General features: G+C 39.5%; 1 protein-coding gene across 1 annotated transcript; it reads right to left on the bottom strand.

Moving 5' to 3' along the window:
• Positions 1–143: 143 nt before the first annotated feature.
• On the bottom strand, positions 144–27,946 carry LOC309709332 (protocadherin Fat 4). The gene is made up of 30 exons (XM_082537894.1): positions 27,803–27,946; positions 22,710–22,781; positions 20,244–20,407; positions 19,710–19,757; positions 19,516–19,605; positions 19,260–19,346; positions 18,828–18,935; positions 18,631–18,744; positions 17,993–18,086; positions 17,784–17,902; positions 17,379–17,552; positions 17,126–17,254; positions 16,768–16,923; positions 16,313–16,493; positions 15,699–15,832; positions 14,597–15,544; positions 14,300–14,425; positions 13,544–13,795; positions 12,076–12,174; positions 11,728–11,900; positions 8,731–8,882; positions 5,646–5,953; positions 3,469–3,579; positions 2,546–2,737; positions 2,224–2,321; positions 1,981–2,142; positions 1,502–1,690; positions 679–756; positions 559–595; positions 144–440 (listed from the first exon to the last, which is right to left on the bottom strand). The coding sequence occupies exons 1-30, from the start codon at positions 27,930–27,932 to the stop codon at positions 360–362; spliced, it is 4,806 nt and encodes a 1,601-aa protein (XP_082394020.1). The 5' UTR covers positions 27,933–27,946; the 3' UTR covers positions 144–359.

The following is a 27,946-nucleotide window of genomic DNA, read 5'->3' as shown; positions in this document are numbered from 1 at the left end:
GAAAAATTAAATACATGTTCAGTTATTGTGTTTATGGCATAGGTGTCAAACTCTGGCCCGCAGCCTAATCACATTTGGCCCGCGAAGCCATACCAAATGACTATCAGAGCTGGCCTACTGGTATTATACAGCTAATATATATATTGTTTAGTATTAAGCTTTGCTTGTTCCATATTCAGTTTTCCAGCAAAACTTATTTGAGTCCATAAGAAAAGATTCATTCTTATATCTGGAGGAAGATTTTTTTTTCAATAAATATTGACTTTGTTCCAGTTTTGAATTTTGGCCCACTGTGTATTTGAGTTTGACACCCCTGGTTTATGGTGTTGATTCTTATGTCATGTAGAAACACTTTCAGCTCAGAAATGGTGGCTGCTGGTCATAGACTCAGACGACGGACTTGAAGGTCTGGAATCTGATGTGTCCCCTTTCCCTGGAACCTGTCAGGATAAACACATCAATCAATAAACTCATGTGAGCTTTTCTGTAACACAAATCACCGATCAGCAGCAGCTGAAGCAAACTGTGGTTTTTGGATTACATTTGGGTAAAATGTACCTGTTCAGAGGTGTGTGAAGGTTTTCGAGAACTATTTCTGAAATATAACAGGAAGTCAACATTTAAAAAATGCTTGACATACACAACTGTGATATAAAATTTATTTCTTAGACATCTTACATGGAACTCTCAGACTGTTCGTTCTTGGTAAGATGTTCTTTGTCTGAACTCTTCTGATGTTTCCCCTTCCTATGGAACCTGTCAGGATAAACACATAAATCAATCCCACTGTGAAGTTGCAGTAGAGGGCTTAATACATTCCAGTGATCCCAGAAGCTATGCTTTTGGGTGCAATTTCCCCCTGGGTAGGGGGGATCTTCAATATGATCTTTAAGGTGACGCAATATAGACTCAAAATTATTTGTACTATTTGCAGTTTGAACAGCTGTCGCAAAACAGTTATCAAACTCTACAAAGTACTGAAATAGTTCAGCTGATGCCAGGCAGAGAATTAAAAAAACCTCAACATAAGGTTAATTTATTCTATATATTCATACTTTTTTTTTTTTAAATCACTGTGTGTCTTTTCTCCACTCCAAACCAGTTGAGGTCTGGCCTGGTATTGCTTGCATGTTAAAAGGGCGTTTTTCTTTCGCACTGTTGACAAGTGCTTGCTCATAGGAGGTCGTGTGAATGTTGGGGTTTCTTTCTAACGTTGTAGGGTTATTACCTTACAATATAAAGCACATTAGGGCGATTGTTGTTGTGACTTGGCAATATATGAATAAAACTGATTTGAATTGAATGATATACAAATTGTTTTGGTAAACTTTACCATTTTTAAAAACAACAGTATAGAAATAATGAGTTAAATTACAAATTTGAAGCGGCAGTATTTTCTTTTTTGTCCACTTGGACAATTATTGTCTGCTTTTGAGCCGAGAAAACAATTTAACCAATTTGAAGAAAATGTGTAGCAACAGTTGAAACACTGCAATCTCACCTGATGAGAAACGCAACAGCAAGAATCAATCCCAGGGTGCTCAGCCCAAACAGGACGCCCAGAGCAATGACCAGCGCCTGATTGGAGGTGGACCCTTGAGGGTCCACCATCTCAACATCAAAATGAAGCTCCTCCCCAAACAACTGAGACAGCTCTGCATTCACAGCATTTGACTGGCTCTGCAGTTTCCTGGTGGATCAGACAGCAAGAGGTCAAAAGAAATCTGTCACATGACCTTTTTACACAGTTCACCAAGGTGATCTTTCCCTGATTATATCTAAATATAGAAGTTAATTTTTATGAGACCAGGTTTAGATTTCAAACTGGTCAAAATGGTAGGTGCCTCTGGAAAATTACTCAAAATCAACATTACTCAGACTAATGAATTTCAGGCAAGTTTGCTAAAAACCAAAGCAAAACAATACTGAGTGTCTAACAGATGGGCCTGATGTAGAACACATTAGAAGTCAGTCTCTTACTTTATGACTGCTTCAGAGGAAACAACCTCCCCTCCATCTACAGCAAAGAAACGGACCAAAGTCCTCACAGAAACTCTCAGGTTTCGGGTGCCAGTGGATCCATCGTTAGCGCTGAACACCTGAACGATGTTCACAGTCCAGCCCAGAACTTTGCCCAAAGACCTGGGAGACACAAAAATCTATTAGAAGTAACAGAAGTGGATTATAGAAAGCAATCTTTAACACCAGCTAAACCTGTCTTACGTCGATAAATCTTCAACTTTCTTCTCCACAATGTTAGCAGGCTGATTAAGTGAGATGGTCACAACGTTGGAGCTGCTTGCACTTGGCTGAACCATCACCTGGGGGCAGAAGAGAGATTAATTTAACTTGGAATTTAACTTCTTATTAACCTGTTTTATTGAACAAAATAAACAAGAAGATGAATTAAAAGGAAATACTTTGTATTTATGCATATGAAAATCAGCTATCAGTTCTTTTTTGTGTAATTATTATTAATAAAGACTTTTGCCTTTATTCGTTGGAGCAGAGTGGACAGGAAAGCGGGGGGGTCTTAAACACTCACCTCCACTACAGCGGTAGCATGAAGATCGTGGGGATCAGTGGCCTTCACCTCCATTTTAGCTGTCTGTCCAGCCAGTTCTGTTGCTGAGATCACATAGACCAGACCTGAGGATGGGTTAATGTCAAAATAAGGACTTTCTGCTGTCAAACTGTAGACCAGCTGCCCCACATCTCCAACATCAGGATCTGAAGCCTGGAGGTAGAGAGCAAAAAAAGCACTTAAAACCTTTATGAACTAATGTAGTCGATTGTAGTTGATACTAATTTGTGAGCTACTGGATTAAACCAAAAGTCTAAAACTAAGTTATCCAAACTAGCTGCACATCAGTGAGTGACAGCAGTATAATGCTGCTTAATCATTTATGCTTCAGTTTTAACAATGTAATTTATTTAAATTTGTAATAATTGTCATTCTTTTGCAAATTGTTCTTTTTATATTCTAAGCACAGTTAGCCAATAATATTGCTGTATTTTCATTTAATACACAATAAAAGCTTAATACTCGTTCCACTTAGGAGAAACAGCTTTTAGTTTTACATTTTTAAGCATAAATCTTCATCTTTGACGTATCTTTTTAACTTCACTAGATGTTTCTTGTCGCTGTGTTTACTGGCAGTGCACACGTCACACTGACTGATTTAGTGTTTTCATTGGTGATTACTCAGCCAGGACACTTGACATACTGGAAGATGTAGGAAGTGTTGCTGTGAATGCTTTTCTCTGATTCCTGGTGATGTGGTGTGTTTCATTGCTGCTCACAGACACATTAACCATGAACAGATTACTGAGTGGATTTCAGTTCAAAGTACATTGCATGATAGCAGATGCCTTTTATGTAAACATAAAATCAAAGGAGGCAAACATTCACAGAACCATTATATTATTTCCAGACAGATGGAAACTGAAAAAGTTGGGTGTGTTTACCTTCACTTGGATGACGGGAGTTTTATAGGGGGCGATGCTGAATACAGAGGCACTATAAACCTCTGGGGGAAACTGTGGTGACTCGTTCACATCCTTCACCTGAACTCTAACCTGAGACAGAAAGAAACATTGAAGAGAATTTCTGTGCAATGCTTAAAGCATTTCAATGTCACATTCCTCTAGTTTGTAAAATGATTAGACGGCAATGAGAGTCTTTGGCTATCTTAATGCTTAGGTAACCTTGCCTAGAGCTTAAAAACAAGGCGATAAGTAAAGCATGATTTGAATGACTGTAGGTATTTGACCTTACAATTGCATTATGGACTACTTTAATATCTGTGTACATAATGCCATACCCACCGGGACTGTACTTTGTTTCTCTAACAATAAACTGTGGATCACTCATAATATCAAGGCTGCCCTTAAGCAGAAAAGGAGAATCAAGTCCACGCTCAAGTGAGGAATCAAGGAAGAAATGAAGGTTGTAAAGAGATCGCTGAGGAGAGGGGGAGGGGAAAACACCTTCAATCTCGGGCTTTAAGAAACAGAATTTTCTGTTGCTTGTTTGGATTACGGTGAGTAAACTCAGATAAGGCAGATTCATCATCTGCCGGGTCTGCTCCCAGTGCAGCAACTACTGCCACAACCATCATCATCTTGGCATTCTAGTGACTGCCCATCCCACCTTAACTCCTTTCACACTTATCCACTACATTGCCTGTGTGCTGCCCCTGACCTCCAGTACATAGCTGAGTATATCAGCATAACTGAGTATATCTTTTCCTATTGCTTTGAACACTATCATACCCACAATCATGGCAGGAGTACAAAGATGTGGACCATCACCTCACCACATGAATTCTGGACTACCTTACCAACAGGCCTCAGTACATATAGATCGAGAATTGTGTTGGTGATGGGCTCCCCGGCAGTATAGATGACCAACAAGCAGAAGTCCTGGATCCGTTTCTTTTCACTATATGCACCGGATACTTCTACAACTCGGCTAACTGCTTTTGAGTCTCTGATGACTCAGTTGTTGGCCATGTCCCCCATGGGTATAACAAGGACTTTTGCAGGCACCAAACATCCTCCACTTTCAGAAGAAACCATCCATGGAACGGATATTGAGATCATGGACTCATAAGTACATGGTTATTAACGACTAACACAAATGCCATCTACAGAAACAGCTGGTATCTCCTACTGAGACTTGGGTGTTTTGGAGTGCAGGTATAGCTCCTATGACTCTGTGGTGGCATCAGCCATCTCTTATGGTGTAGTCTGCTGGGGCAGCAGTAGCTCTGCTGGGGACAGAAAGAAACTAAACAGTTTGATCAAGAAGGCCAGCTCTATGCTGGGATAACCTCTTGATTCAACGGAAACAGTGAGCAACAGGAGAACAGTAGCTAAGCTACCATCCTTGTTAGAGAACACCTCCCACCTCATGCAGCACTAAGAAGCTCCTTCAGTGACAGGTTGCCGTACCCAGGAGAGATTTTGGATGCCTTTTTTTTCCAGAGTCTACTATGTCTAACAGAAATGAACATGAGGATACACACATGGTCTGTACATATCTCAATGTGCAACACTGTCCACTGCACTATGGAGCATTTAGTTTTTGCTAGACTTCTCTCTCTCTCTCCCATCAACTGTATTTTGTATCATATCTGTGTATATACATATGCACAGATATACAGAACCAAACAAAAAACAAAACTCTGCAATACAGTACTACAGTATTGTTTTGGTATAGTATTATTGTAGTTAGGTTATGCTGTATGTATTTATCCCTGCTGTGTTCACTCTGCTACTGTAATAATAAATTTCCTGACTTTGAGACTAATCTCATGTTAATAACACTACAAGTAAACTCAAAGGATTACTTTACAATTAATTAATTAAAATTTAAAATACAAGGACACGTATTTGGTCATGCTTGGATTGCCAAGGAGCTCTAGTAACACTTCATGAAAACTTTATGCTAGTCTGTTGTAGACACACCAGATCACATTTGCTGTGCCATCTTGACATACCTTCTATCTAATTCTGTTCCCTTCCTCTGTTCCTCTGCAATCAGTGAATTTTATGAAGCGCCTTGAGGCGACTTATGTTGTGATTTGGCGCTATATAAATAAAATTGAATTGAAATAGCTCATTTTTGTTAAAGTCAATACCGTCGTCATTGCTGATGTAGGTGGATTCCGTGTGTCCACAACCTCCACTTCCAAGAAGTACCATTCCTCCTGTTCTTTGTCGAGCTGTGCTTTGGTGAAGATAGCTCCACTGAGGTTTATGGAGAACAGGTCTTTGTGTGTATTCAGCGAATACGTGACATTGTAAAGGTTGCTTCCTGAGGAGGCAGTGACCTTGCCTACCAAAACCCCTGCTTCCTGGTTCTCAGGCAGGCTGAAGTTATAGGAGGAGCTCAGGAAGGCCACAGTCTCAGTCAGACTGGAAATGTGTAGATTCACCACAACACGAGCTGCAGGGAAATTATAGCACAGAATGCTCATGGGTTAAACTCCCACACAGGTGAAGCTAATTTTTTAAATGCATCGAACAGGATCTTCACATGAACAATTAATTTGTTAATTTTTAGAAACTTAACGGTCCATACAAAATTTAGGATTTCTTAGTACATACTGAAATTTCTGTCGATTTTTTTGTGTAATTCGTAGCTGAGTCGAATAATTTTCCATGCTATAGAAATAAAACTGAACTGAACTGAATTGGTTAACATTGTGAAAAGATGCTTTTAAAGTCAAATCATGTTAACTTCCAATAAATCATTATTTATTAATTTATTCCTAATCCTGATCAAGCAGTGACTGGAACTGAAGACTAATAAAATATAGCATTATGTCTAAACATACGTTTTTCAAATGTGTCCAGTGTTTGAGTTATTCATAAACATTTTTACACATTTCTACATACTGCAGATGACACCTATGAGAAGATATTAACCAAGGAACCAGTTTACCCTGCCAGGGATAAGCTTATTGTGTCCCCACCCCCAGAGTGGAGGCACAATTAGCTGAGAAGGGAGCTCAAGGAAGAGCGTCTGTTTGCCCCCTTTGCTCATGGAGCCTGGCTGGGTGCAGCCTTAGAGGAGTCATGGGCCTGCCCTTCTGTAATTCCACCAATAGCACGAGGCACCATAGGGGTCAGGTGCTATGTGTGTTAGGCAGCAGTCAAGGGTGGTCCAATCCACCCTTGACAGACTACTGGGTCACCTACTTAATGGTTTTAATGGAATCTCCTACCATTACTATGCAGATAACACAGAGTTACACTTTTCTGTCAAGCCCAACAACCTCAACAGCCTTTGATACCACTGCCTTTGTAAATACAGATGTTGCTCTATAGACAATCCTACACTGTTATAATGAAGTGCTTTGAGAAACTGGTCCGACGTCACATCATGTCCTGCCTGCCACCCACACTCGACCCGCTCCAGTTTGCATACAGAGCTAACAGATCAACTGAAGATGCCATCGCTACAACACTCCACACCACCATCTCTCACCTGGAAGTGCAGGGCCGTTACGCCAGGCTGCTCTTTGTTGACTTTAGCTCTGCTTTCAATACGATACTCCCGGACAGACTAATAGATAAACTGCTGGAAATTGGACTTCCTTCCACCACCTGCCGCTGGATCAGAGACTTCCTCTCAGACCGTGTACAGAGAGTTAGAGTGGGGCCTCATCTTTCCTCAGCCCTCAGCCTCAACACCGGCTCTCCACAAGGCTGTGTACTGAGTCCCCTACTGTACACTCTGTACACACATGACTGTGTTAGTTCCCACCCAGACAACACAGTCATCAAGTTTGCAGATGATACCACTGTGGTGGGGCTCATCTCAGGGGGAGATGAGACTGCATACAGAGCTGAAGTTCAGAGGCTGTCAGATTGGTGTGCAGACAACAACCTGGACCTCAATACCACCAAAACAAAAGAACTGGTAGTTGACTTCAGAAGGAGGAAGTCCGAGCTGCAGCCTGTCAGCATCAACGGGGAGTGCGTGGAAAGGGTCTCCAGTTTCAAGTTTCTGGGTGTGCACATAGACACAGACCTCCAATGGAGCTCTAACACCTCTGCGGTCTTAAAGAAGGCCCAACAGCGTCTCCACTTTCTGAGAATCCTCAGAAAAATGGACCTGAAGAAGGAGCTGCTGACCGTCTTCTACCGCTGCTCCATTGAAAGTGTGCTGACATATTGCATCGGTGTGTGGTTCTCCAGCTGCACCACAGCACACAGAAAGGCACTCCAGAGGGTCATCAACATGGCCCAAAAAATCATTGGACATCCTCTTCCCTCCCTGAAGGACCTGTACAGCACTCGCTGTCTCAAGAGGGCACGCAGCATCCTACGGGACTGCACACACCCAGGACACCGGGTGTTTAAGCTGCTGCCGTCTGGCAGGAGGTTCAGGCTGCTGAGGTCCCGAACAAATAGACTCAAGGACAGCTTTTACAACAGGGCAATAGCCCTGATCAATGTAAATAGCTGACCTGACTGGATACCTCCCTGGACTTTTTAGGGGGAGGTAACAATGTTTAAAACGATAACAATAATATTTATATTTATAACAAGGTGCAATAATAATTAATGTGCAATAATAACAGTGTGCAATACACATACACTTATTCTTCTTTTTTATACTAAGTTAATATACTGTGTTGTGTTGTTTGTTACGTTGTGATGTGTCATATCGTGTCGTGTTGTGTTATATGTAGTGCCGACGTAGGACAGTTTTTCCAATTTCATTGTACTACTGTACTATGTATGACTGTGCAATGACAATAAAGACTTATCTTATCTTATCTTATCTTATCTACACTCAGGAATCCTGCTCATGTTGGTCACTTTATTTCACTCATACTGTAAACTTTAAAGCTGCTACATTGGTCACTTTAAACCACTTCAAGGTCACTTTAAATGTCAATTGTAAATTGTAACGTTAGACTGTTATCTCTTCATGTCAACTTCCTTTTTTTCACAGTCTGTTTTTGAAGATGAATTTTCTGCAAAAACACAACTCTAGATTGTTTATGCCTCACATTTTCCCCATGCAGGGCTGTAACATTTCAGTTTTACTTCTTTCCTTTCCTATCAATCTGTTCCCAATACAAAGCAGGAATGCATTTATTTCTAAACTTGGGAAGGTTAAAATGCATGCATACTATGATGTTATGGTTTACAGTTAAATCAAAAAATAAAGCTCAAATAACCAATGATGCCAAGAGCCGTTAGACTGACCCGTGGTGCTCAAAGGGGGCTGGCCGTGGTCTGTGGCCACAGCTGTCAGCACCAGTGCGGTATCTTCTGTTAAATCAGCAAATTTAGAGGTCAAAGTCACATTCCCAGTCTGGGTGTTTAGGTCCAAGTATGGCGAACCTTCTCCAGAGAAACTAAAACAGCAAAAATGAAAAAAATACATTTAAGGAACCTTAATAAATACTCCTGCTACAACAACATACAACAACACTAAACTATCTTGGAATATGTTTAATCCATGCATTTTAATAGATAAAAAAATTAAATACAAACAAACAAACAAAAAAATATTCACGTACACAATGACTCTTCCGCCTATACAATACTATAGAAAAAAAATACATGCTTCCCTCAGCTGAAAACAAGAACATGCTGGATCTACTTAATTCAACTGTGGACTTTGGTTGCACACATATGTTTTGCTGTGGCTATGGATGCTGTGCCCTGCCCACCGGGAGCAGCATGACAGTTAGGGCAGGAGTGCTGGACGTGTGGGTGGCCAGGAAACATTTGCCAAGAATGTCCACTCGTGGAAGCTGCGCAGATGATGTGCACCACCAGCCTTCTGACACCCTCACCCAGCCCAGGAGAAACATACAGAAGTATGTATGCCTGTGCTGTGCTCAGTTGTTACCTCGAAGTCATCAGACACCAACTCTGGGGAAGAAGAAATGGTGGGGCCTTCACGTGAGAGCCCACTGGCTCCGGTGATTTGCTCCACAAAAGATTTCCCACAAGAGCAGTGATGACAGTCTGAGCTCAGCCTTTCAGCAAGTGATCAAAGTTGATGTAGCACTGAAATTTCTGTATTTTGTAATGAGTGACAGTTTATATTGAGTGAGTCATGAGTAGGGATGGGTATCGTTTAGGTTTTATCCGATACCGGTGCCAAATCGGTACTTTTGAAACGGTGCCGGTGCTCAAACGGTGCTCGAACCGGTGCTTAAAGAATGGAGAACACAAAATTGGTCCAAAAACCTCTCATGTTCAGCTGGTTTTATGTAAAAAGATAACAATGTTAGCCTTTTCTGCAGCTATGGGGCATATATGGTATCACTCTTGGCTGGAAGCAGTGCTTAAACAATGGAAAAAATACAAACTTTGTCCAAAAACCTCTCATGTTTAGCTGTTTCCCTCTTTTTCTTTGGTCATTTTAGCCTTTTTGGCCAGGGTGAAGGGAGTATCTGCCATCAAACAAGAAGACAGCTGCATGTAGCTATGATGATGTTTGCTAGTTCACCTTACATGCATTAATGTAATAACGTGGTTAGCCTACTCAACGTAAATTACACGCGAACAACAGAGAAGAACGGCTGCTGCTGCCATCAAATACGGCGCATTTCTCGGCTTTTAAAAAAAACGCTATGCGTCGCCAGGTGTTTCATCGGATTCTTGGTGTTACTTCCTTTGACAGTATCACAGTATCAGCTTAAAGCACTTGTTGCTGCTGAGTTTGCATATTTTGCTGTGAAGTACAGCCAGACTTTTGACCGCTTCACCTTGGGCATTTCTAATCTGTAGCTCTGCTCTAACAGAACGTACGTACCTGGCCCCGCCTACTATCCTCGGAAACGTAAAATGATTGGCTAGAAGTGTATCACAGCTCAGGAAAAAAAAAGCACCGAAATAAAGCACCGAAATGTGCGCTGCTTTTCGGTCTGGTTACTACCGTTTATGTCAGAACCGGTGCCATCATGGCACCGGACACCGGTACCCATCCCTAGTCATGAGACTCATACACAGGAAGAGCACGCCTAGTTGTTGGTGCCTAAAAGCAGGCGGGAATTTATTTTCCAGGCTATTTTCCATTTACTCCAGAGTTATGATAAAAATCTGGAGTAAATCATTGCCCAATTTTAGTAGCTGGACATCTGAGGGGATGTGCGCCAGTGTTGCGCAGGTTGTCACGGGAGAATTTGTTCCAGGCCCAGGAATGTCAGCAGTGACTTTACAACATTTACAACTCAGACAGTTTTCACTGGGAGATAAATTGCTCTTAGCCCTGTGTCAGATTTGTGACCAAATCAAGCAAGCCACACAAATCATATCACCTGAGCCTCCTGAAAGCATAAAGACAGGCTGAATCCATCTCTGGCGAACCGATTTAAGGAAAGAAAGAAGTTGGGGCCAGAAGTGCCAAATTTAGCTTCCATCCTCACTCCATTGTGACAACCATCTCACACAGGCTCAGAGAGCAGATGTTGCTGCATTGCAACAACGTTTTGGAGATGTGTTTCTCACCTGCCCGGTCTTTCCACTCACATAGAGCACCATTTTGAAAGTGACTGCAATGTGAATGTTGGAAAGCAGAAACTGCGAGAAATTGCGTCAAAACCCTGTTCAATAAAACGCAACAGCATTCACTTTGGTGGTACCAGGTCTTTACTACACAGACAATTAAACCTATACTTAGAGCTGGATCAGGTAACCCTGAACTCTGCCATTGCAGAGTTGCTAGAATGTTGGGAGACTTTTCTATGATGCAGTGAGCATTCCTCCTCTCCTCTTTTCACTCACGATGCATTTACATGCTTCTACCTCATGTCATTAACTTTTAACTCCTCTCTCCCATAGTATGATTTTTTGTCCTTGTCTTCCTATGAAGCAGATGGTTGCCCCTCCTTGAATGTGTTCTTTACACCATAACCAGGTGCTTGCTTATCAGGGATTGCCTGATTGTTTGAGTGTTTTTTCTCTAATATTGTAGAGTCGTTTTTGTTGAGAAGTAGAATGATATAAGGAAACCAGAATCAAACAGAAAAGTCAGAATCATAAAGATAGGAGTTCGTTTAAAAACAGCCCAAAAAAGAATAACACTCGTAGTATTTATAGTTTGTAATGTATTATCGTGTTACAAAAAAACATAATTGCAGAGTCCCTGAAATTTCCCAAAGCCTTCCAACTTTCAATTTGTTACATAAAGAAGGTGAAATGACTTTGCAGTCACATTCCAAAAGCGTCCTGTCCATCTGAACTGACCTGTAGGTGACGAGAGAATTGTTCCCGGTGTCTCTGTCAGTAGCAGACAGCGTGAGCAAAAGCTTTCCTTCCTCTGCGTCTTTCAGCAGGATGGTGCTGACGTAGTCGCTGGAACTGAAAACGGGGTTGTTGTCGTTCAGGTCAGCTAGGCTCACTCTGATCGAGGTGAAGTTCTGGTGTTCAAAGTCCAAAGTTCAATTACAATAGTAATTGTCAAGTACAACTTAAGAGTGCCTTTCTGATGTGAAAATACTCAACTGGACCAAAAGTAGACCTAATTTTGTAAAATACAAGAACTTTTTTGGAATGTTGGCTGTTTCAGGGTCTGTAAGCATTTTCTGTAGTTACCTCTCTTGGAGGGTTGCCTTTGTCTAAAGCCGTCACAGTCAGGTCATATGTTTCCCTGCTCTCCCGATCCAAAGGACCAATAGCCAGCAATGTCCCATCCTGTAACACAACACATGAAACTGCAACACACATCCAGCATAACTACAACCAGCCCAAGAGCACTCACATAATAGTGAAACAATCATTTTGCCCCTCTTTAGGACAGATTTTTCCATCCAATCCTAAAATATGCAGCACTGCGAACAACGTCTATACTGTAACTTTTGTTGCTGCTTCCCAATACAGTGCATTGTAGAGCCCACAACTACTGTAATTGATTAATTAATTAAGGCCCTATTATACATTTCTATTGTGAGTATGACTTTCCTTATTTTCTGTCATATACACTAAAATAAAACCAAATAAAAATAAAATAAAGGAAAACTTTTTCAATCAGAGTAGGATATTGATCTGGTCAGTTAAGTAGCAAAGGGGATTGTTAATCATTTTCAGCTGCTTTGGTGTTAACAGAATTATCATCAGGTGCTTTAGAGGAGCAACAAGGAGAGAAGCCCCCAAAACATGAATGAATGGTTTTACAGGTGGGGGACACTGACCTTTTGTCCCTCAACATATTTTCTGACTGTTTTTTCACTGGGTTTACATTCAGCTTGTATCAGTAGCATGGCAGTGTGAGGTGATTCTTGGACTCTACGGAGGTTGCACAGGTATTACCACTCCTCCAGGATGGCACATCAACATGTGTCATTGACAGAAGGTTTGCTGTGTCTCATAAAGTCTCAGTAATATGGTGGAGATTCCAGGTCACAGGCAGTTACTCTACATAAGTGGAAAGGGCCATAGAAGGTCTTAATCCATCAGCTGGACTAGTATCTGCTCCTTTGTGCAAAGAGGAACAGGATGAGCACTGTCAGTCCTACAAAATTACCTCCTTCAGGCCAGTGCTATGAATGTCTCTGAGCAAACAATCAGAAACAGACTTCATTAGGGTGGACTGAGGGCCCAACATTATCTAATGGGCCCTGTACTCACTGTCTGGCACTGTCTGTGGAGCCTGATCAGAATTTGCCATAGAATTGGCAGGTCCACCACTTGTACCCTGCTGAAAGCAAATTCACCCTGAGCCTAACAAGAAAGGGTATGGAGAAGCATGGATAACGCCATGCTAGCCAACGGCATACCTGTCTGTGGAGGTGTATCCATGGATATCTGATGTGTTTTAAGCGTTCCTTTATTTGTTTTTCTTTCTTTTTTTAGAAGTTTATGTCCTCTTATACTGCATACTAAATAAGGCTCATTTTGTGCCAAAGGTTCAGACTTCAGATTGCGCTAATACAAATGAACAGAATTAATATGTGTGTGGCAATATATAACATCATGTCAGGTAAAGCAGTCGCTATAATAGACAAAAAGCGGAATTCTGGCATGTTGGAAAATGTTCCCAGCTGTTTTTTCCCTTTTGCCTCACCTCTCTGAATCTAAAGACTGGGTGGGGGGAGATAAGGGAGAGGGTGACCTCTCCATTTAGCCCAAGGTCTGCGTCTGTGGGTGTGATGGTAAAAATTTCTCCTGGGCTTTCCACTGAGTAATCGCCTTCAATGATCATCAGTGGGTCAGGAATGCTTGGGAATTGTGGAGAATTGTCATTGTAATCAAGGATTGTGATATTCAGCTGAGCCGTGGAACTCAGACCATCAGTCACCTGATCCACTGCGACAACCTGAATAGAGACACAGAAAACACAGAAAGTTACTGAAACCTCCCCCACAGGATTCTACTAACTTTAGCTCTTAGACACCAAGTTACTTTTTTTAACCAAAAAACATAAAATTTAGCCTGGGCACATAGTATTTGTTCCCTTTAACTTATTATTATTGTTATTTTTGCTTTTTAACATTGCACAAATTAACTACAGTAAAGTTATATTTTTACACATAAAAAGAAAATGGAAAGAGGACTGAATAATGAAAAAATGAGAAAACTATTGCTGAACTGATTCTGTGCCTCTCGTTCTTCTATTCCCAATGTAATAATTTCAAAAATGGTTCAGTGGCTCACCATTGGGTTATAAGTATTTAAGTTTTAAAAACAGAAAATATTTGATGTGTGTATACGTTAATACATGGCAATCTAAGAATGCCATGTATTAATTACGTTTTAAACAATAGTGCAAGACAATATAATATCACAATTTTCAGTATCCATACATATGTTGTATATTTACCTGTAACAAATAGCTGTCTTTTGTCTCTCTGTCCAAGGCTACATCTCTTCTCAGTGAGACGACTCCCTGCTTATTGATCTCAAAAGTGTCATTGTTGTAAAGGAAGTAGCCATTGGAGAAGCCACCCTAAAAAGGAAGGTAGTTATGTTAAATAAGACGTCTTCATAACCAAAGGTAATTATTAAGAACAAATACTGATATATCAGTACAACTGTGGAAAAACACTTTGGTCTTTTTGCACAGTAGACCAAATAAGAACCAAAACTTATCATAGCTGGACCCGGTCATGTAACTCACCTCATCCTTGTCAGTAACTTCCAGCACCAGGATGGATGCACCACCGGGCAGGTTCTCATAGATGAGTATGTGATTGATTTCCTTACTGAACTCAGGTGGGTTATTATTCACGTCCTTTATCTTCACCACCACTGAGCCATTCCCATTTAAAGAGGGTGTTCCCCCATCAGTGGCCTGAACCTTTAGGGTATACATATTTGCCTCACTGTAGTCCAGAGGCTGGGCCAGTCGCAGGATCCCAGTGGATGACTCCAAATCAAAAACAGCAGGGTCTGATGAAGGGCTTTGCTGGAAAATGCTGTACGTAACTATTCCATTTACACTTTCATCAGGATCTAGAGCTGATAAGGTGAGCAAGCTTGCACCCACTGACTCTGTTTCTAAGATTTCAACCTGATACTCAGCCACTGAGAACTTTGGTGCGTTATCGTTGATGTCAGATACTTGTACCGTCAGAGTGGCTGTGGCTGACCTGGCTGGACGACCCTGATCTTCAGCCACCACCAGCAGGCTGTATTCTGCCTTGGTCTCCCTGTCAAGTGCGCCGGCCAAACTGACCATCCCAGACACAGGATCAATAGAAAAGCTCCCTTCTCCTCCTCTCAGTGAATATCTGATCTCCTTGTTGAAGCCACTGTCTTTGTCTGTAGCTGGAACTGCAGTAACATTGAATCCTACCTCTGCATCCTCCAGAACAGATTTGGTGACTGAGCTGGAGGCAAAAACTGGACTGTTGTCATTGATGTCAGTGACTTGGACCTCAACCACGGCGCTGTCACTGGTTGTTCCGTCAGTGATGGTAATTTCTACTGAGTAGTTTTGAGGGCCTTCGTCATGGTCAAGCTTAACCTTGGTGGTGAATTCACCACTGTTGGAGATTTCGAATTTGTCACCTTCTGTTGTAACTAAAAACTCTGGAATAGCTGGAGGTACTGCAAGGAAGTGAACCTGAAAGAAATACAGAATTGACAAAATCCTACTATGACATTTAAAGTTAACTATAGCAACAACAGTGAGTAGCTAAATGTAACTTGGCATTTGACACAGGAACATTTGGATGATAAAAACACTGGTTTGCACACAAATTCACTGGGAAACATACCTTAAGAACTGCAACTCCTGGCTCCTGCTCCTCCTCTATGGTAAAATGGTAAAGTTTTTGTAAAAACTGAGGTTTTGAATCACCAGGAGCAAAAATATTCACTTGTGCTGAGGAGGAGCGAGGTATGACGCCACCTAGAGGACAGATGAAGAAGAATATTATGCTACTTTAATGATGGCAGGCATTAAGAGGTCAGCTGGTCTACTTTAAGATTATGTAACAGTAGTTACTTCCATCTTAAAGTTACTCAGGTGACAGAACTGACTGTAAAATGCCTTGTTGAAAGCAATGAAGTTCTGTGAAAAATATGAATTAGTCATATGAGGGTTAGGCACATGCAAGGTAACAATGTTATGATGCTAAAGTGGATTGATTGCTATGACATTACACTTAGGCATAGCAACTAAGAAAGCAGGCGGTGAAGTTGTGCACATATGCTGCAGTTGTGCTGCATACATGCCAAATAATCACAGTGTGTAAGTTATGATTTAGTGAATGTCAGAATAAGTGATTCTGAAATTGAATAACCTATTCTGGCAAGCCATGTCCGCAACCACAACAACCTCAACAATATTAACAACAACAATAATAAGAATAATAATAAAAAAATCTACCATCTTTTGCTGTTACATAGAGAGGGAACTCCAAAATCTGGTTTTCCTGCAGGGGAATGGTTTTAGCTAGTGTAATTTCTCCGGTGTTTTCATCGATTGTGAAGTATCCTTTACTGTTCCCAAAGTCAATAGAGTATTTAATCTGCCCATTTGCATCGACATCTGGATCTTCTGCCCTAACCTTGGAGTCACATAATACAAATCACAGTTTAAATGTCACGGAAATTAAAAAACAAAACACAAGATGATAACAGCAAAAACAAAAAACAATATCTTTGGATGATATGCATAAAATATGATTTAGTAATGCCATGAGAAAGTGATTATCTTTTTTAGTTGTAAAAAATATTTTTCTGAGTTGGTATGATTGAATGCAATGCAAGCAAAAGAGTAAATTGAAGTGATTAAAAAAATACACATGCAGTTATATGTCTTATTGAGAAGAACTCACTAACCTGGACCAGCAACAATCCCTCTGTTTGATTTGCAAACACTTTTCCCTCATACACGTCGCTGGTGAATTTAGGAATGTTGTCGTTTTCATCCAGAAGAGTCACAGTAACTTGTGCTGTTGCAACATTGTTGGGTTCATGTTGCTCTCTTGCTTCTACCTTTAAAATTAGTACGAAGAACAAAGTTGAGATGAAAGTTGGGACAAACTTTACTCTTTGAAAAACACAGTTTTTCTCCCACGTTTCAATTATTTTAATCTGTTTAAAACTGAATGGCTCAAAATGAGTTTTCAAGTTTTTTTTAAACATGAATTAAGACCCAGTATATACTGACAGTTGTTTTATCTTAAATCTAAATGACCTGAAATGTGATTGTTTCAGTGGTCTCTCGGTCGAGAGCTGTAGAGTTTTTCACTCTGACTGTCCCATCAGAGCTGATAGAGAAAGGAGCAGACTCTGGGATGATCCTCATGGTTCCCACAAACCCTCCCTAGGAGTGAATATGAAAATGAAGAGAGTGAATGAAAATATACATGCAGTTTTTATATATTATTAACAGCATCAACTGACAGAATATATCTCGAAATCATATGTGTATTGTAACTGTAGACTACCTGGTCGAGATCAGTGACAGGAGCTTTGAACAGAACAGCATCAACAGGCGAGTTTTCCACAAGTGTCACAGAGTAGCTGGGTTCATCAAACCCTGGAGCATTATCATTAACATCCTCTACAGTGACAGACACTACTGTCTCAGTTGTCTTCATACTGTCGTCTGTTTGGGCTGCCTGAAGAGTATTAAAGCAGAGCGATATTTAGATTTAGATAACGAATAGCAGTGTTTGTTCATATGGGCCACGTTCTTAACTTTTGTGCAAATTCTATATGTAACACAAGTGAAAATTGTGTGTTTAAAAAAAAGTGTGTTAAATTTTGATGAGCCTTCAGCTAAGACTGAACCATTTTGACACAACAGACCTTTTTACTCTTAATGAATGCATAGATTAAAATGTCAGTACCTTGATGCTGATAGAGATCATGCTGCTGTTCATTTCCTCTCTATCGAAGGCAGCAATCACAGACAAAACTCCACTGGAGGGGTCAATGTTGAAGTTTCTTTGATATTTGTCTGGAGAAACTAAACAAACATAAATAATTTAGAGGTTTTCACAGGTTTAATGTCGTATTAGTAAAACAAAAAACTGAACACATTTTTTTAAGCATTTACCAGCACTGATGGTATAAGTTAAAGTCATGTTGATCCCAATATCTCCATCTTGTGCCTTTATTGTCTCTGGTTGAATGGTATGGAATAATCCAAGCTGAAGTACACAACACACACGAGAGTTACATTCTGTATTTCAAAGCTGCCACAGTGACGTTTCCAGAGCGTTGCTTGCGTTTTACTCTATAACAGCTAGGATGGGCCCCAAATAACTAACAGATTTTGACATGTTTAATTTAAAAAGTGAAGATATGTAAATGAAATCTGATTTGTGATGTTAGTCTAGATGTTTTGAAAATTTAAGGAAAAAGAAGAAAAAAAGAAGAAGAAAATTCTGGACTTCTGGCTGGTTTTGGCTGAGTTTATCCTCTCAGAAAGCATCAGCATTTCTGAATCTTGTTCATGTTTGTTTTTTTTGTCTTTGTATAGTTTTATTTGCATTTACTACTGCACTGTGTTCATCATGTAAACATGGCTATAAAATCAAATCAAATCTGTTTGTAAAAAAAACCCCCATGTCTTGTAGACATGAAATTCAGAAGGAACATAAAACATATTGGAAAAAACAAAATTTCCAGAATTAATATTTAAAGACTGTGATTAAAACACTACGTGTACAGAATTAAAATTTTGAGACTTACTTGGTTCTCTGAAATAAAGGCCTGGTACAGACTGTGGCTGAAATAGGGATTCAAGTTATCAAAGTCCTCTACATTAATCACCACCGAGGCTGTGTCATTCAATCCTCCGTTATCCTGCAGCGAAGGATAGTAAGACTATAATCATATAGATGTTCTTGATTGAAGTAGTTCAGTTGCTCGAAATAATTTTAACTCACCTTGGCCGTTACAGTAAAGTGGTAGTTTTGGACTGCGTTGTAGTTCAAACGTCTTTTCAACATAAACGCCCCTGAGTCAGTAACTTCAAAGTCTTCTGTGGCTGGTGTCTTATGAAAAAGCAACAAAAGCCCAAAACATCATCACCATGTTGTTATTGTTACTTTTTATAATGACAGATTAAATACAGACACGTTACCGACGACCAGTATGAATTACCTTATGTGAAAGCTTAATTATTTATATAATTTTCACTAACATTTGCATTAAAAATGTTTCTTTTTTACATAGAAAAATGCACAAAAAAAGAAACACAAAAATTAGTGAAGAGCTTTATTCTCAGCTAACACTGAAGTGACAAGTAAATAGAACTGCACGTTACTTAAAAAACACATACTCTCACTAGCTTTTCAAGAAATTTTAAATGTGTTTACAATGGAATATGTCACTCTGTTGTTTTGTGAGGTGGCGTCTGCATCCACAGCTGTCACTCGAATAACCTCAGCATTCAGATTAAGTGTCTGAAAGAAGAAAAAGTTAAATCATATACAGCCAGAGAAAAACACGTTTTGTAGTTCCATCCTATCCTTCTTAATTTTCCTCTTAAGTACAGGTGTGATTCTCACATTTATAGAAATGTATCATGCAACTGGTCTACATTCCATTTTTTAACAGATTTTAGTGGCTAACCTCAGAGACATCTTTGGAGTACAGTTTCTTTTCAAATATCGGAGCGTTGTCATTGAGATCTATGATTTTCAGTGTCCGAGTGTTATTGTACTGTAAAATAAAAAATGAAATAAAATAATTTGACATATTTCATTTGTAATGTATATTTGTAATGCATAAATATTGAAACTTTGCAACCACAGAATATCACCCACCTTAATATTACCATCACACATGACAGAATAATACAGGGTGGTAGGACTCTGTAAGACAGGAACACAGTGGATTACCTTCAAATGAGTCATTTATGTTTAAACTAAACCGAACAGCATAAAAAAAAAAAAGATAATGAAATCTAATAAAAACTGCAGCTGATTATAATAAAATGTTGCATAATTGTAGAATTTCTTAAGTGTTGCCCATTGTGTGTGCAGCAGAATTTCACTTGGATGTTTTGATGTGTAAGACTATATGCTGCTGTGGTTATTTAGTGCACTGATTTACATATTTTTTTTTTTACATATGTTTTTGGCATTTTATTACAAAAGGCTCCCATTAAGTTTTTAAAGGGTTTAGTATATTGGTCTTCAGCTGCAATGGGAAGATACTGTATTGCAATCAATAGGAGTATGCTTGCAGATCTTTAATTTGGCAGTTACTGAAAATGTTTCCTTTTCTTTTGATGTTTAAAATAAGCTGTATTTATAATACATATGGAATTTCTGGGAAATAGGTTTGCCCAAACTTACAGACATCGGAGCATCTGCATCTAGAGGTTTCTTGGTGCGAACAACTGCAAAGCTGTCCCCAGGTGTGAAGCTCAGCTCCAGAAACTCAAGGTGGGGAAGAAAGACATAGTCCACTAACTTCACACTGGTTCCTGGCACGATACCATCGATCCTCTCCACATCCCCTGCAGCATCATGGAGAATTATGAAGAATACAAGATAAACACTAAATGTGTAAGTATGGATAGTTTTCCAGACCAGGAGAAAAAAAACATTGTATTTCTTGTTTCTTTCATGCCATAGTCTTCCTGTCACAATCCTGGGTGTGTGACGCAGTGTGTGTGCTTTCCGGTTAATGTTATATTCTTCAGTATACTTCCTGGTTCTGTTTCCTTGCCTCCCCTGAGGGAGTCTGCCATGTCTCTTGTGAATTTAAGTTCTGTCTCCGTGTTTATTCATCTGTTTCCCAGTCGTGTCTCTCACTTCCTCTGTCCCCTATGTTCACTCAGTCTGTGTCTTATAGTGTGTCTCCTGTTTCCTGTTTTACTTGGACAGTCTCGTGTCCTGTGTTATTGTTTTTTGTTTTGCTTCCTACCTCTCTCATCGTGTTAGATCTGTTCCAGCTGTGTTTCCCTCCTGTTTCTCATCCTATCGTTACCTCCCTAGTTCTCTGGTCCAGTCTTAGTTTTGCAGTTTCTTAGGTTTAGTTCTTTGTTTCTAGTTTTTGCGTTTTTGGTTAATAATACTTGTACTTGTACATGTTTTAATATTTTTGATACAGGAATAAAACTGCCTCCCTCATTTCACTCCTTTTTTGGGTCCTCACCCAGCCTGCCACACAGTGCATCCTTGACACTTGTATTACTACCATCACGCATTTATTCATTTCATACCAGACTAAATGATTGTTGGCACAGGAATATACTACACAGCAAATTCAAAAGTGTTAAATTTTTTGGTGTTAATAGTCTCCTTGCAAAAGTAGAGTTAATTTTACTCTAAGCAGAGTCACATTCTTTTAATGTAACTCTGAGGTGTAAAATGATAGTAGTTAAAATCGAGTGTTAAAAATGAGTGTTTCTCTGTCAAATCTGGAGGTGTTAAAATGGAAACATTAACTCCTGACCTCTTAACTCCTACAGGGGCTATGACACCAACAGAGTAAATTCACAGACTCCGCCCCCAGCACGGCTCCAATCGAAGCTGAAGTGAAGCCGTTTCGGAACATTTTGCTCTACATATTTGAGTTGTTTGCCATGCTTGGTAAGTCATTCTTTCAAACATTGTTTCAATTATTATTATGAGCTTTTACTTCTGTGGCTCTTTGGAGTTGAGACAAAGCTGTGTGAAAGGCATTAGCCATGTTGCTCGCTGATAGCATAATATTCTGTTTTAGCTAGCTGAAAGGTATTGTTTGCGGGCAAATACCACAGCCTTGAAAAAAAGCTTGCATGTGAATTTTCAGTCAAACTTTTGGTCAAATACACCTAAAACAATGTCTAGAATGTGAAATGTTGGTATAATGGTGCTACTTGAAGCCTGAAAACGATCGCCCATAAAAAAAAACAAAAAACGAGCAAACAGCAGTAGCTGACGTCCTGACTGGATTCTACGTTAGCATTTAGATCCCTCCAGAGTTTTGTGCACACGGTTTAGGTAAAAATGAAAAAGGTTGAGGTTTTACATTTAGTTCAGTATTACCTGTTGCCTGCGTCCTTGTCTTTTGGGAAAATACTTTACACAAGTAATGGCTCAAAGAGGATTCCTTTTTTTTTTCTGTGCTGCAATTGTTTACTGGATTATTTGTGCCATTAATTAGTGTCAACTAATTTTTATTCGATCTCCGCACAGGATATGCTTGTGAAGATGGAATATGGGGGAGAGCAGAAGTGCGTTGAAGTTCCACAAAGGGATGAATGAAGGACATGCATATTGTATTGAAGAAATAAGTGATGAGAATGCTGTTATTTGCATTTACCATGTCAGACCTTTTGATAAACAAAATTCTAATGAAAGTGAGAACATGTATACTGTTACATCTTTCAGAAAATGTTTTGAAATTGTGGTGCACAGTTCAGAATAAATGTTTTTCAAAAACCATTGCATCTTTTTAGTAAATGTTTATTTCCAAAAGAAATTTCTAGAAGTTCAGAACAGTAAAATTCCCGCTTTTTAGAATGAATTAGAAGATAACTCTTACGTAGTTCAACTAAAATACTCTTTGAGAGTTAATATATAAACTCTTAACACCAAGTGTTAAATTATCAACTCCAGACAGATTTGGTGTTTAACACTAAATCAGAGTTAACGTACCAACTCTCCAAAAAGAGTTAAATTAACACTCTCTGGTGTGGACCCATATAGACACTTTAATAGTGTTGAAATCAAATCCGACAGTGTTAATTTGGACATGATGGATTTGCTGTGTATGTTTGATTATTGTGTTATTAAAAAATTATAAAGTAAAGATGAAAGAAGACACTTTACCTGAATATCCTTCATTGACTTCACCTATATTTTTAGAAGGAGTCACCGCTTCACAATTTATGGTTGAAGAACCTTCAGAAACAAAACCGATGAATTAGCACCGAGTGAACAGATTATCGATATTACATAAAAACACTATTTCTAACAGCTGATATGCAGATGTAACTGGGCATGTCCATTTCACTGAGATTTCTTTTCCATTTTGTTTGTTTTGTTTTGCTTTGTTTACATTCTGATACCAGGCTTTTCTTTTATCTGTGGTTCCTTCTGTGCTAAAATGATTTGCCAATATTGTTATTTAACACTTTCTTCTCTCTGATGGTGTTAACTTCTAATCTCTTACAAGGTACCATGCATTGTTTTAAAAGGCACCACCGGTGCTGCTGCAGTAATATTTCAGATATGGACAATGGTTGTATTTTCTTTGCCTGACACCCTCCTGATTTTCAGTTTGGTTTGGCTCCTTGGATTTACTGCACTTACTCTGTCTTCCTTTTGATATGAACACTTTTGGTTGTAGTGATGCAATTTCCGGCTCTTTTTAGAGAACCGGCTCTTTCGGCTCCCAACCGGTTGTTTTGTTGCTTTAATTAATTTATTATTAACAACAATATAAAATTATGCACAAAAGGAATTACTAATGTAAAAAAAAAACATGTTTTAATTTATATATGTTTATATATAAATATATGCGGTGGCCCCTAGAGACAAAGAACCTCCCAAACACATTTCTAGCATTAACTGAACTTCAAAACAGAGCTACCTAGATCACTTAAATTACACAATTGAAAGCATATGCGCATTGTTTGTGTATTTATACACAAGCACTCATATATATTTAAATAAAAAAAAAATGTTCATTTACCTGTTACTACCACACACCAAATCTGGTCGTTGGTACTTCCTGGCTTGTGTAGCCACTAGGTAACAAAAGCTCAACACTGCCCTTACCATCCTGGAGCACTTCTGTTGTGTTTTGTACGTGTTTTGGAGTTTGTACGTGTTTTGGAGTTTGTATGTGCTTTGTCTGTAGGGGCCACCGTAAATATACTTTTATTTATTCACTCCACATAAAATGTAATAAATAAATCATATAATGCAAAAATCAACTATTCACATTTCAACTTTTAACTATTTAAATTTTCAGCTGTTTCCTTTTACAAATTTAAAGTGAAAACAACACAAAACACTGCAAAACACAACACAATTAAATATAAATTATAATATGAAAACAAAAAGAAGATGCACATTCTCTGTCATATGGGCCCGCATGAATCCGCACTTTCCGAATCCTTTATCATCTGCAACCGAAAATAGTTGTGGATGATTACTATACCTTTCTAATGTGACGTTGTTGTCCCTGCTCTCTTTCTCTCTCTGTGCTACTGCGAGTGTAACTACCGCCCCTCCCCCCTCTGCCCAGCGTAAAGCACAAGGCTCGCGTGCAGAGTGAAGCGGGAAAAAAAGTGCGAGAGAGAGGCTGAGAGAAAGAAAAAAAACAAACAAACACGTGACTGCTCGCGATAAGGAGCCGGCTCGCGTCGTTCACGTCAAAGAGCCGGCTCTAAGAGCCATTTCGTTCGCGAACGACCCATCACTACTAAGAGCTGTTTCGTTCACGACTGACACATCACTAGCTGTATGACAAGGTGTTTAATCATTCCTCCATTTCAATCACAAAAGCTTTTGCTATGGCTGTTTAGGATATGTGCCACAAGTTAGCTTGTGGGAGACATGTTTGTGAAAACACCAACTGTAGAACTCCATAATGATTTAGTTTGTCAATTGACTCTTCACATTATATTTCCATTATATTCCCATGTATAGTGACTTTATGTTACCAATTAAAATTCATACACTCATGATGACCAAGTGGAAATTTCTATTTCCATGACATCATGACTATTAGAACAGGGCACATTGCTCCTGATATCAGCAAAGGGCCAAGGTTTAACGTACAAACCCCACCCTTTGTACGTGCTGTATGAGGTTTAATCATCATTATAAAGGTTTTTAGTTCCTTCAGTAAATAAATACTGCGCCACATATCCGGAACAGCGGAACAGAATGGATGGAATAGTGACTGATATTATGTGAAATCCTCCTTGTTCAAAGTTAATCTTTCACTTACCTGGAAAAAAAATATTTACAGTGGGGCAAAAAAGTATTTAGTCAGCCACCGATTGTGCAAGTTCCCCCACTTAAAATGATGACAGAGGTCAATAATTTGCACCAGAGGTACACTTCAACTGTGAGAGACAGAATGTGAAAAAAAAATCCATGAATTCACATGGTAGGATTTGTAAAGAATTTATTCGTAAATCAGGGTGGAAAATAAGTATTTGGTCACCTCAAACATGGAAAATCTCTGGCTCTCACAGACCTGTAACGTCTTCTGTAAGACGCTTTTCTGTCCCCCACTCGTTACCTGTATGAATGGCACCTGTTTGAACTCATCATCTGTATAAAAGACACCTGTCCACAGCCTCAAACAGTCAGACTCCAAACTCCGCCATGGCCAAGACTAAAGAGCTTTCGAAGGACACCAGGAAAAGTATTGTAGACCTTCACCAGACTGGGAAGAGTGAATCTACAATAGGCAAGCAGCTTGGTGTGAAAAAATCAACTGTGGGAGCAATCATCAGAAAATGGAAGACATACAAGACCACTGATAATCTCCCTCGATCTGGGGCTCCACGCAAGATCTCATCCCGTGGGGTCAAAATGATCATGAGAACGGTGAGCAAAGATCCCAGAACCACACGGGGGGACCTGGTGAATGACCTGCAGAGAGCTGGGACCAAAGTAACAAAGGTCACCATCAGTAACACACTACAACGGCAGGGAATCAAATCCCGCAGTGCCAGACGTGTTCCGCTGCTGAAGCCAGTGCATGTCCAGGCCCGTCTGAAGTTTGCCAGAGAGCACATGGATGATACAGCAGAGGATTGGGAGAATGTCATGTGGTCAGATGAAACCAAAGTAGAACTTTTTGGTATAAACTCAACTCGTCGTGTTTGGAGGACGAAGAATACTGAGTTGCATCCCAAGAACACCATACCTACTGTGAAGCATGGGGGTGGAAACATCATGCTATGGGGCTGTTTTTCTGCCAAGGGGACAGGACGACTGATCCGTGTTAAGGACAGAATGAATGGGGCCATGTATCGTGAGATTTTGAGCCAAAACCTCCTTCCATCAGTGAGAACTTTGAAGATGAAACGAGGCTGGGTCTTCCAACATGACAATGATCCAAAACACACCGCCCGGGCAACAAAGGCGTGGCTCCGTAAGAAGCATTTGAAAGTCCTGGAGTGGCCTAGCCAGTCTCCAGACCTCAACCCCATAGAAAATCTGTGGCGGGAGTTGAAAGTCTGTGTTGCTCGGCGACAGCCCCAAAACATCACTGCTCTCGAGAAGATCTGCATGGAGGAATGGGCCAAAATACCAGCTACTGTGTGTGCAAACCTGGTAAAGACCTATAGTAAACGTTTGACCTCTGTTATTGCCAACAAAGGTTATGTTACAAAGTATTGAGTTGTATTTTTGTTATTGACCAAATACTTATTTTCCACCCTGATTTACCAATAAATTCTTTACAAATCCTACCATGTGGATTCATGGATTTTTTTTTTTCACATTCTGTCTCTCACAGTTGAAGTGTACCTCTGGTGCAAATTACTGACCTGTGTCATCATTTTAGGTGGGGGAACTTGCACAATCGGTGGCTGACTAAATACTTTTTTGCCCCACTGTATTTTACCTTAGGGGATTGATCACATGTTCTGACAATAATATATAGGTATTAGTTTTAAATGAAGGATAGGATCATATATCTGATTTATACTTTATTCCACACAGTTAAGTATTGTAGTATTGTAATAGTTAGAGGTAGACTAGCACACCCAGGCACCATTAGACATTAGAGACATTAGACCAGGGGTTTCGAACTCCAGGCCTCAAGGTTTTAGATGTGTGTTGATCCAACACAGCTGATTCAAATGGCTAAATTACCCCCTCAACATGTCTTGAAGTTCTCCAGAGGCCTGGCAATGAACTAATCATTTGATTCAGGTGTGTTGATCCAGGGTGCTATCTAAAACCTGCAGGCCCTCTAGGCCTGGAGTTCGAGACCCCTGTCTCACCCTTGAAGAGGAAGGGGGCCTCCTGGGGGAAGCTGCAGCTTGTAATTAAACCCATTTCAAAGACACTCATCAAGTGCTTGTGTTTTATTAAACAAACTTCCATGACACAAACAAGACACACTGACAGGGAAAAATCTGTGAATAATTTACTCCAACACAAAACTGCAAAATCTGTTAGTAGCCTACTCCGGTCCTAATATCACGTTCATGGTTTTAGACAACAAACATAAAAGAAACAAACAAACAATCCAACAAAAAACAAATACTATTAATAACAAAATATACATATGAAAAATAAAAGCACTTAATTAGAATCGATCCTTACTGCTAAATTAAGCTTAATGTTGTTAGTTATATTGGATCCAAATGCTACTTCAGTTCCCACAAACAAACAAGAACTGAGGCACCAGTGAGAGTTAAAAATAGTCTAGATTTTTTTTTTATCGGCATTAAAATGATCAATGTAGCTTTTCTCTCACACACTACAACACAATCTTGTCTAAACTGGACTTTGAAACACAAATACTGAAATGTGAAATGAGTTTGAAATCAAGCATTATCAGCACAATTTGACATTGCTATAGTCTAAGCAGAAATAAAAAGCTTTATGGTACATTTAGTATGGGGTAGAAAAAGGTGTCACCTATGGATTACTCACTGCATAGCCTGATACCCTGCAGGACTTAATGATAGCTCAAAATGTTTACTATTAATCCAGGTATCCCATTGTCAGAATTTATCATCTATAACTACACAAATACCATGTATTTCTGTTTGATTTTTGTAACTATTGGAAAAACCGATTAATGATTCCATTATCAATATAATGTAATATATGTATATAGTAAAAATAAGATATTCAGCATAGACTGAAAACAATCATCATCATTTTTCCAGCTGTTTATGGTACAAAATAACATTCTTTCCATCTATTCAGGCTGCACTCACCTATTGGACTTCCAGTGATGACACAAACAAAAATGGATAGAATGAGGACCACACAAATCTTATTCAACGTGTCCATGTCGGCACAGTTGTTCTTCCCCAAACCTGAAAACCGACACTGAATTGAACACATGAACAACAGGTGTT

This window comes from Aulonocara stuartgranti, assembly GCF_965226115.1.
Source record: "Aulonocara stuartgranti genome assembly, chromosome: 6".
Lineage (NCBI taxonomy): Eukaryota > Metazoa > Chordata > Actinopteri > Cichliformes > Cichlidae > Aulonocara > Aulonocara stuartgranti.
Note: the sequence above shows the minus strand (reverse complement) of the source record. Positions and strands in the feature narration are given on the sequence as shown.

Excerpts from the sequence above, each read along its gene's own strand:
- LOC309709332 (XM_082537894.1), bottom strand. The coding sequence starts at position 27,932 with ATGTGTTCAATTCAGTGTCGGTTTTCAGGTTTGGGGAAGAACAACTGT. Across the intron at positions 12,175-13,543 it reads CAGTCTTTAGATTCAGAGAG|GATGGGACATTGCTGGCTAT; the intron begins GTGAGGCAAAAG and ends GTTGTGTTACAG. Across the intron at positions 11,901-12,075 it reads AAGGCAACCCTCCAAGAGAG|AACTTCACCTCGATCAGAGT; the intron begins GTAACTACAGAA and ends TTTGAACACCAG.